The following is an 11,583-nucleotide window of genomic DNA, read 5'->3' as shown; positions in this document are numbered from 1 at the left end:
CTGGAAAATGTTTAATGAAAAACACAATATTTGTATAAAATGCAGTCTGTTTTTATTTAAATAGTAACCAAAAACTAATGCTATACACAGAGTCTACTGCATATTTTTTTTTCTGGTCTATCTGTTAAAATTATTTTATAGTATCAACATTTTACTGTATGTTACACTTAAATATCATGCATTTTTTTAGGATATCAACAATAGATCACATGTTCTACTTATTTGAACTTGGACTGTATCCAAATTGGCTGTTATGGCTACGGCTTGATCACCGTGTCATTATATGTTGGTATAAGAAAACCTTAGCACCTCCCTTAGCAACAGTCGTAGCCGTAGGCGACAAATTGGATACAGCCTATGACGAAACATTACAATACACTGGGTATGTATTTGCCTCATTCCCAATGCAGACATTACTCCCTGAAACCAAAGGTTCTGTGCATGTGATATGCTTATTATGGTACCAGACTATTTGGTTCTGTTTCTATGCAATATTTTATTCAGGGTGCAACCATCTAGTGTTTCTTTCCAATATGAGTTGTTAAATGTTGTTGCTGTTTTAGGCCCAAATCAACGAAGTCCTTTAAAATAAGTTGCTGGTCCAAGGGTTCTGGGTTCAACTCCAACTCACACTCATGTTCCTTTTTCAATACCTGTGTCCAATTCATCAGTTTCTTAGGATGACCGACTGGTCTAATGGAAGGATTCAATGACTCTGGAACCTATGGTCCTGGGTTTAATACCCGTTATGTACAACATGGGCTTCTTTATTTTAGAAACTATTTAAATTATTATTGTGGGACGTAAACTGGGGGGATATTGCCTCTCCACCATGTTTTAAATAAAAGTTACACAACTACAAATTCAACCTAAAGTAAAATCAAAGACAGTTTGGCGCAAAAAATCTGAATTAAAAACAATAGCTAAATAAATGGGTAAATCAACCACTTGCATTGTAATTTAAGGGGCATTGGAAAGTGCATTATTATAAAAAGTTAGTGTTTGCCTTTTTGTAACACAACATTTCCGTTTCAATTTCAATGAGGAATTGTGGAAGAGTAATCTTAACAGAAACTGGTTTGTAAGAATAAATTCTTCACTCCATTCCCAGTCTGTAACAATACATTCCCCAAACTTGATTGAAGTACGTGACTCTCTTTTAGTGAAAACATTACCGTCCCAAACACTAAAATGTTCTTGAAGCTTTGCTGCAAAAGTTTGTAGAGAGATATTTACTGAATTAGTTGCAACATGAAATTGAGCCTTTAAACCCTAACAAAACAGCCTCAGATTAAGCAAAGGTTTTTAGAAATTAATTAATACTGGCAGTGAGTTCATTTTATTTAACATGTTTATATCGTCCTAAAAAAGAAAAGTCCACTTGACAAAATAGAGTTGTTTTAACTTCAATATACTTGAAGAGTTTTGAGATCAAAAAGGCACTGGCAATGCCAAAAGAGAGCAACTCCACTAAACAACAACATGTAACACAAATTTATATTATCAGCAAAGTAAGAATGTGATACCTAAGGAATAAATTACATATTGATATGTTTTGTTAAAAAAACACAATGATTTCAGTTAAAACAATTAATACTGATGCAATAATGAACAACCTAGACCTGTTTTCTACAAAACATTCACATCGTTTGTGTTAAAACAAAACATTATTTTGAGATTTCAAAGTTTGGACCAATGTTTCAATGTGTAGAAGGAAGGTAATGAAGTAAACTGATCATTACTATTTCAGTGGAGACTGTTGTTTTTACATCAAGTTAACCTTTACAGGGCAAAGCCCCCATGTACACACACCTGGTTTGCTACTATTCCTAATGTAAAAGCCTTTTTATTGGGTTTTTATACTCCAAGCCCCATAGACATCACCCATTGTGTATCTATCTTGTTTCAAGCAGTTATGACCAAATAATTGTAGAAGCTGAAAGGAATAGGGTCTGGTCCTTGTTACTAAAATGAGAACTAGGAATATGTTATCAGTCATCACGTAGATAGGGGAACCAGACAAAGCTTCAAACATTTTTATCAAACTCTGGTCAACTTGCTTTCCATAAAGCCTAATGGAATGAAACAGACTTTTGAATTGATTGAGTATCCAGCAATCAAGTTGTGTTTTACCTTCAAGCGAAATTTGACCAGGTTTTTAATTTACAGGTATAACCTTTTCAGTAAGAAAATATATCTATCAACACACCTGCTTTATATTCAGATTGTTATGAGCACCTTTGAACTAAAGCACCAATTCTTAAAATGCTTGTAAAATAAATATGCATTGTCAACATACAGTGTAGGTATCAATTATAAATAGCTTATACTTAATTGTTGCCATAAGTCCACTTTGATTTGCAACTACAAAGTGATCCAAATGGCTTTAATGTAATGTACAAAGTTTCTCTAATAAATAACAAAGTAAAGTTATACAAATTATTCAGCTATCATATATACAGTATTAATAGGTTATCAAAACATTTTAAACAGTGCCACACTAAGGCAAGGGATGTCGCCAGATTTATATTGACTGCTGGTTACCAGACTTTGTTTTTGTCCATGAAAACCAGTCTAACCAGACTGGGCTGAAAGGGAAACAGTCTGGTGCCTTCTATATTACAATAGGTATTCAGAGGGAGAGTATTCCAAACAGGGAATCTGTGAAGTTTTTGCTATTCTCTTCATTAAAATATACATTTTTGTATACATGTAGCACCAATATCATAAGCACCTTCATATGGTACAATCAGGGATGAAAATAAGGCCTAGGGGGCACACATGGGCACATCAATTTGTTTCTAGGTGTACTTCTGGCACATCAATTTGTTTCTAGGTGTACTTCGGGCACATCAATTTGTTTCTAGGTGTACTTCTGGTACATCAATTTGTTTCTAGGTGTACTTCTGGCACATCAATTTGTTTCTAGGTGTACTTCTGGCACATCAATTTGTTTCTAGGTGTACTTCTGGCACATCAATTTGTTTGTAGGTGTACTTCTGGCACATCAATTTGTTTGTAGGTGTACTTCTGGCACATCAATTTGTTTCTAGGTGTACTTCTGGCACATCAATTTGTTTCTAGGTGTACTTCTGTACTAGTCTTTGAAAATTACCAAATGTGTCCAGTGCTTTAAGGGTAATATAAATTATTGTTACAATGGCTGACAATAATTTACAATCTCAAAGCTTACTTGTTAAAAACTGACACCGACATTATACAATCCAACCTTAGTAAAGTCTTTCTTGAAAGCTAAAACAAGGTTTAAAACATGATACCTGTACCAATGACATAGGATTCCTTTCTAAAATACTAAGACCAGAGACAATTGGCACAGACACTCACTTGCAAGATCGAAATTAGACCGCGCAATTGAACATGCAAAAGATGATAAGACTAAAATGGAAATCATTGTGTCTACTCAAAAACTGGGCTCCTGGCTATTCAGAATGATTGTGTGTGCATTCTATGTACTAGGAGGATAGGAACAGCAAAGATTTGTCTTTTTGTGTAAATTAAATGAGGCATCCCCCCTTTCACCTTATTGCAATTTGTGGTTCACACTGACTGTAAGCCCTTGATATCAATCACTTTAATAGTGTCTTCCTGGAGTCAGCCAAAACTTTCCTTGTTATAATGAAACTTGGTCTTGCGTTGATTCCATCCATTGCAATGCTTGTGAACACGCTTTGAGAGTTTCTTGGGACCACAGACAAAAACACCAACATTAGACCTGAAGGAAAAAGACATTGCAGTGTTAAGTGTCATCAGCTTTTGAAAAGTTTGCATTGACCTTACTCCACATCATTATCACGGTTAGAGGAGCAGCAGAGCACCAATTTAATCCCATCGGGCACCCCCGCCCCCTCCATTAAGCTTCTCTTGGTACCCTTAAAACAAGTGTGGGAAGTTTGGTGCTTTAATCCGGCGTGTCACAATGTTTTCCTTAAGCCACAGGACTATATACCTCCAATCGACAGTCAATGCCCTATTTTCTAAACTCATAAACTAACACAGGATTGGATATGAAACCAGTGAACCACAAGTTGTCACGTTACACTATGTGACCAGTGCCTCAAACCCAAACCAGACCCCTTTAAACAAACTTACCCAGGATTGCATAATGAGACTTCACTGAATAGTTGTTTCAAATCTGGCCTTCCCTTATTGACTCTACTCCACACCAGACTCTGTGTTGCTGAACTCTCCTTCATTGAATTGTAGTTATCCTCACCAGTGACATACAGCCTGAATATCAACAGATCTGGTCGGTTGGAATCCCACAGCTACAATAGAAGAGGACTCAACGTTATGATTGGAATAAAACAAGAGCACCTGCTCATCCCATAGACCTTTATGCAAAACCACAATTGCGCAAGTGCTAACTGATGAATGAGTTGTATGCTGGTCTAGCTAGCGACCAAACTAGATCGCTAGCTAGACCAGCATGCACCTCATTCCACTCCTAGCGCGTACCGTGTACTGTATTTGCGATAAGGTCTATGTACTAATTCTTAGAACAATGCTGAGATTTACAGGGAGACAATTGTAGCGCAGCATGCGAAAAGTGCCATCAAATTGGACCCAGGATTTGTGGCTGCATGGTAAAGACATCCATAAAACTTATCTGACAGTATAAGCATTCAAGTAGACCAACTTGAGTTTGACAATCTTTTACAAATGTTCTGTTCTTTGTTAGCAATAAATTGATATTCATAAATACCTCTGACAGTTTCGCTATTTCTATTGGTGGAGAGTGCGTCACGTGGGTGTGTATAAACCTTTGTTTATGACCGGTAAAAAGTGTTAATTCATGGGCGTGACAAGCGACCTTGCACCTGTTCTTATAAGACAGTTTCTTCATTCCTATTGGTCGAGAGCAACGGCTGAAACAGTTGTGCCACATCACGCGATATGCATGACGTGCGCAGCATTCCCTTATAAGGAGTTGTTTACCCGAGGGCGGCGTAGGGCTTTACCATTTCATAGCTGGAGGGGTGTTGTGTTGAAAAAAATCATTTACCAATTATAATTTTTGCATTTATTTTACTTTTTGACCAAAAAGTGATGATGTTTTTGACCGAAAAGGTATTTATGAATGGGAATCAAAGTGTGTTGAATTGGTTTTCAACTAATGGTTTAAACCTGCCGACACCTGGTTCTTTATAATTTACCTAGACTTTGTTTCGGTAAAATTATCAAGAACCAGGCCTCGCTGGGATTAAACCCCTAATGGAAAACCTCTTCACCACACATTGATTCCCTTAGTAATTTAAATGGATTCAAATTTGCTTCTCAACTATTACATTACCAGTAAGACAATATGATAATTATTTGAATAAAAAACAGAACTTTCAAATGTATGACACCTTACAATGTAGTCATTTGTTTGTCAAACAACATGGCTCGGGTTCCCGACATGATGTCACGATTATGCCCCTTTAAGGGGCGGGACGGGTTCCCCTAATCTCTTGAAAACCATTTTTAAAATACTTGTGCATTTAATAACAAATATAAAACAATATTTTAGGTTTAAAAAGTCATGTTTAATCGTTTAAATTATAAAAAAAAACACTGCAGCCACCCTTTAAAGTAAACTTAGTTTTGGTCAAGTAATACAAACTTACCTTTTTATGAAGTTGTGCTATGCAGTCTGCAAACCAGTCAAAGCTAGAAACACTGCGACACACCCATATAAAGTACAATCTGCGTAACTTGGTTTTGTGTTGACTATCCTCTCTGTAGAATGGAGTAATCCAAAATACCTGGTCAATCAAGTGCAAATGGGGCTTTGTGTACTGTTAACAACACGGAGGTTCCTTTAACTACCACATAATTGCATTGATGTTTGTATAAGCTGTTTGTACAACTCTTGTATGAATCAATCAGTTCTCAGTCAAAGCTGCCTACATGTATACTGTACATGTGTATTGCACACTAACATAGACTATATACAGGGTATGCAGAACACTGTCAAAATGTTCTAAAATCATTCCCAGTAACACTTTCAAGTCTTCACAGGGCCGGCCCTTCCAACAATGTATCAGAATGCATGCAGAATCTAGCTACGCCTCTCTCGTCGGTGTGGTTAACGGTTAATTAATGTCTTTGAGAAATTAACATGGTTGGATATTAAACTTAAGTATTTTCAGTTGCCTCAAGAAAATAAATCATGTACATTCTCTTTTAAAAGCCTCTTTTTTCTCTCTCTCTCATTCAAAAATCTTAAACTAAAGCAGATAAAAAATGTGTAAAAAGTTTCTCAACTTGAAACTGTTTTGGAATAAATGTTACTTACAGAAGTGAATTTAAAACTGCAGCAAATGGAGTGACACCAACTCCTCCAGCTATGCATATACTGGTGTCATAGCGAAACACATCTTCACTAGCACTACCAAAAGGCCCATCAATGTACAATCTAAAATAAATAGGATTGGTTTACTATGGTTAGATAGAATTTAAAAATGGTGAATATTGTTCAATGGTGACTTGTGGAGATTCAACTTTCTGTTGTGTCCAAATGAGAGTGCTGCAGCCAGACATTTGGTCACCTTGCTAAAAAACATGGACAGATTCGATGTTCTTTATGAAAGTATGGGGACAGTTTTTTTTTTTCTCTAGCACTGTTTTCAAGTGTCACAGGTGACTTTTCTAGCATCTTTGCTTAATGTTGTCTATAAATCAACATGAGGGTCAAAAACCAAGCGAAGACCCTACCTTTTAATTCCCTTATTATAAGGATCCATAGAAAGAGCATAGAGCAAGTGCAAATTTCAGTCCTACCTTGGTAGCTGAAGACATTCAGAATCACCCATTCCTGGCCCACAACTTTTCATTAATAAATTTCTAAGAGAGCCTGCAAACAAAAAGTAATTTAATTTTATTTCTCATATTTTTTATTTTTATTTAAATTTATCATGGTCTGAAAGACCATTTAATCCTAGACCAATTTGATAAAATTAATAGCTTGTGCACTAAGGACCTGATACTGAACCAACCATATACACATTGAGGTGAGTTGTCTTGACTCAAAGTTAAACTGAACAAACACGTTATGGCCTCATGCTGGGAATTAAAAGACATGAACATAATAACTAGAACATATCTTCACTGTTTCACAAAGGACAAACTTTGAATTTTTATTTAATGAGTAATGAACTGTTGAACACGAGTTTCTCATCGTGAAAACTGCGCGGGGAGGTCTGTGTCCCTTCAAAAAAACTAAGACTAAAAACGCAAAAGTGGGAGTTTATTAAGTGGTCCCTGTGCTAATTAGTGTAATTAGAAAAATAAAACAATTTAGCATCTAAAACTGTGTCATTAATAACATACATTAAGTTAATAAAAAATGTTTTGCCAAAATGTGTGATTTTTTTGAAGAATTGTATATAATTTCATGAATCAAACTGAGTCCTGCTCCAAAGAACCCATGGTTGCCATAGGGTAAAACTTTAGGACAAACCTTTCCTTACACTAAGCTGTAGCTTAATCACAGAACTTACTTGTCCAGTCCCCCTTGATTCTGATATGAACAGTAAAAGTCCAGTTGCTTATTGATGGGCACTGTAAGGATCAAGTGAAAAGTCAGAAATCCTGTAACATTTCTACAACATTTCTATCAACGATACAAATCAAAACGAACAGATGATCTTTTATTTTTACCAAAAAAAGAGTCCAACAGACATCACAGGATTATTAGTTTATGTGATTTATGATTTATGTTCTTGTATTTGATGGGCAATATTTCTCTACAGGATTTGATTTAAGGTCTGTGAGATTTTGCAATAAACTAATCGTGTTTTTTCCTCCTGATAATTACTGTACCATGAATGCAAGTATTGTAGCATATTTCACACAAGCGCGAATGGAATATGGAAAAATATAGCACTTCTGCGTCCCATATCTAACGAGGCTGAAGGCCGAGTTGGATATGGGACGCAGACGCGCTAAAATTTTGTGTATTCCACGAGCGCGCGTGTTATAACAAATTTATCTTCCAGTCTCACGTAAAACTCGCAAAGTTTAAAATTTCAGAACGTTACTTCGCGACGAACAACATGCACGCACACAAAGTTTATAATGTAATTTTTGCACTGTCCGTATATGTAGCGTGACGCATTGCTATCACAATACGCACTGTGTAATAAAAACAGAGGAAGTTGTATACAAAACAGAGGAAGTAGTATATATGTTTTTATCTCCTAATAGTTTGAGCATCTGATTGGTGGATTAGCGCGTGCTGGAAGATAATGATAAAGATGATTATTAACAAAACATTTTGCCAAATATGGAGGAATTCCAGGATTTATTTGGTAGAACCCTGACAATATTTTGGAAGTTAATCGGCAAAATAATCCATCAAGTTGAGAAACACTTTAGATGAATGTAAAGCCATTTTGAGGTGAAAATGTTAAAATACCCGATGTCTTTTGCAATGACTTTCCTTAGCGCATCGACACTGAATTGTACAGTCATCTGTTTAAGACACTGTAGCTATTGTTTATGAATTGGAACACATTAAGTGTATTCTTACTCACAATGTATAAAGGCTTAGCCAATCTGGAGGTTGCTACAAGTACAAGCTATTAACCTAACCAGACAGAAACTGTTTTTATAATCAGAGCAATATTCAACTGGGAGTCACAACTGGCTGGATTTCTTACCCTTGTTATTGTGAATGGATGCCATTCAAAACGTGACACTAATGGACATTGTAGCATAACATACTGCAAGAGAGGGTGAAAAAGAAATACTGACTAATTATATTGTGGTCGATTTGTTATCAAACACTACCTCTTTATATGGCACAAACCTGGGAGGAAAATCTACAAGAACAAAGGACTTGTGGCTCAACAAGTTTAAAGGACTTTAAAATGTTAAATATTTTAAAATACCAGAATAAAAATTGCAAACATTTTCTGACTCAGTTTAACATGCATTTAATATTAAATTAAAAAACACAAGACCAAAGTCTGGTCATACATTCACTGACCCGATACTAAAACCAATGCCATCTGGCCTCAAATCCAGTGTAAAATTTGAGCTCTGCTTAATTATTAGTATGATTCTTTCCAATTAATAAGGCACTTGCTTTGAAATATTATTACCCTTTCATGAAATGTGCTTACAGTGTATTATCTGTATTGTTTTGTTAGAGTTGTTACTGACTTAATATAATAGCCTTCATGTGGCTTGTGGTGAAAACTGATACTTGGGTCCAATGCTGCTTGGATACTTTACCCTTTTGATATTTTATGGCAAGAAGCATCTTTTATTAAAACCAAAACAAACACTAATACTCCTGTTCATCAAGTCAAGAAATATTTCTGAATCCATCTCATTTCTTTATCAATTATGTATCAACTCCTTAGCAGTATGCAGCACCAACAACCAAAAATGTCACACAGGTTGCTTATAATTCACATCAACTATTTCTGAAAAAAAGTTGAACAGCCTCTTGGTTTAAAAGCAAAAAATACAGTGTTGCATAATTTTTCCAATTCTTATTTAGAGCACCATAAGCTTAACCCTAACGGCACCAAGGGGCCCCATACATGCTAGGAATCAAAACAAAACAAATTTTCCAGGCATACCTCAAAGTTGGAAAAAGATTAATAACCCCAATGTAATAATAATACACACTATTTCAACAATCTCTGATTGTCAAATAACTTGTCATACAACATTTCAGTAAGAGCCTTAAAAAAAAATATTGACAGTTTGGGCTGTTGTTCAGTCACTTTCTAGTGGGGTGGGTATACCCAATGTTCAAATAAACACAAGACATACAAAGTCTATTGGAAATATGATGGGAACCAACCTGTCCTGGAAGAGCCTTCAACTTATCCACATGTAACTCCAACTCCATGACATCACACGCTTGGAACCGAACAGCTGTTATAGTTACACTTTGATAGCTTTTAAAGAATCTCCATATTCTCTCAAAAATATACAAACCAGCGGGGAGTACTAGAAAACACCATGTCTAAGGAGAGAAGAAATCAAGGTTTAAGAGCCACATCAAAATAACAAATCAAAGTGAACTGTAACGTCTAATCCAAGCACTAGATATTTCAGGAAGGGTGGGGGACTACTAACATCCAGTAGTTTTTAAACTACATTTCCTCACTGGAGAGCAAAACCAAAATGCTCCATCCTGAAACCATTTCTTTTCTCTTCATTTTGATGTGATATGATGTAAAAATGTTACATCACTAAGAGAAGGGGTTTCCCCCTGGTATTAAAGTGGCACCTTGTAAACCCCTATATAAGGTGCTACATAAATTGTATCATAATTCAAAAACTTAAAAACCCTGTTTTCAAAGAAATAACAAACAGTTTTGTGAACACCAAAAGAATCATTTTAACATTGGAGGTGTTTGTGTGTGTTGGGGTGGGGCATACAAGCTGTTCTGAGTTAAAAAAAAAGTTTCCTTGAACACTACTTCTCTGCATCCAGATATAATATTTGCCAGCCAGTTCTGGGGAGGAATGAGCTACTTAATCCATAGCATGTCATCAGCCATTGGTGGCGTGTCATGGCCTAGCGATTAAGAGCACTTGATTTAAACTCTGGTGTTTCTGATCAGCAGAGTGTGGGTTTGAGTACTTACGCAAGAAACTTAACACGATGGAACGTCCTTCGGATGGGACATACAGCGGTTTGTCTTGTGTTTTGTGTAAGGCACGTAAAAGAACCCAGTGCAATGATCATAAAGAGAAGGGGTTCGCGCCGGTGTTCCTGGTTTGATTGGCAGCATATTGCGCCACAGCACCTTGTAAACCACTACATGGTGCTACGTAAAAGGAGTAGGTCTCATTGTAGTCCCACATACCTTGCAGGAAAATATTGAATGCTGAAGCGCCTTGAGCATCACTGTCAAGTGACGGATATGCATGTTATATTCATAGGACACTAAATAATGGCACTGTTTATAACTTGGATTATCTTGACCTATGTAAATTGTACAGACTTCCACCCCTTAGACAGAGAAGAATATTGAATGACTGTCTATTTCTCTACAAATCTTTCCACAATCATTTTAGCAACACTGAGTTCAACCCCTTTGCCTTACATGTTCCTAACCGTAATACTAGACAGTCTATTAAACACATCTTATATGTGCCAAGGAATCGGGTAGATGTGACAAAGCGTGGCTTTTTGTCAAGGATTTCCTCCACATATAATAGTATCAATGGTTCTTGTGATGTGTTCGGAGCCCCTTCTCTTAATTCCTTTCGTGGTCAGGTTTTGAGTGCCATATCCTCTTCCAGTAACTAATGTATACATGTATTTACAGTTTGTTTGTTTTTTGGGGGTTTTTTTTCCCTTGTCTTTTTATCGTTTATTCTGTTTATAATTTAATGTAGGCTTTTGCTTTTAAAATTTATTTTAAATATATTTTCACAGTCGTTCATGGTGGTCTGTTTGTGTTCCCTATTTTATTTTACTTAATCTTCAATGTATGCTTTAATTTTCCTAAGATGATTCTATTTTAATTGTTAACTTTGTACATATCAGATTGTTTTTATATAGGCTATATGAATATTTCTTATTGTTTTTTTTTTTTGTATCCCTCCTGT

General features: G+C 36.0%; 1 protein-coding gene across 1 annotated transcript in view; it reads right to left on the bottom strand.

The window, feature by feature from the left end:
• Nucleotides 1–35: 35 nt before the first annotated feature.
• The window catches only part of LOC117296481 (NADPH oxidase 4-like), a 29,471-nt gene continuing 17,923 nt past the window's right edge, over nucleotides 36–11,583 (bottom strand). The window contains exons 10-17 of the mRNA XM_033779433.1: nucleotides 9,821–9,985; nucleotides 8,664–8,726; nucleotides 7,503–7,563; nucleotides 6,784–6,856; nucleotides 6,299–6,418; nucleotides 5,628–5,739; nucleotides 4,111–4,286; nucleotides 36–3,733 (exon numbers count right to left, since the gene is read on the bottom strand). Coding sequence (XP_033635324.1) covers nucleotides 3,613–3,733; nucleotides 4,111–4,286; nucleotides 5,628–5,739; nucleotides 6,299–6,418; nucleotides 6,784–6,856; nucleotides 7,503–7,563; nucleotides 8,664–8,726; nucleotides 9,821–9,985 — 891 coding nt within the window. The 3' untranslated portion in view covers nucleotides 36–3,612. The remainder of the gene's footprint in view (nucleotides 3,734–4,110; nucleotides 4,287–5,627; nucleotides 5,740–6,298; nucleotides 6,419–6,783; nucleotides 6,857–7,502; nucleotides 7,564–8,663; nucleotides 8,727–9,820; nucleotides 9,986–11,583) is intronic.

This window comes from Asterias rubens, chromosome 11 (assembly GCF_902459465.1).
Source record: "Asterias rubens chromosome 11, eAstRub1.3, whole genome shotgun sequence".
Lineage (NCBI taxonomy): Eukaryota > Metazoa > Echinodermata > Asteroidea > Forcipulatida > Asteriidae > Asterias > Asterias rubens.
Note: the sequence above shows the minus strand (reverse complement) of the source record. Positions and strands in the feature narration are given on the sequence as shown.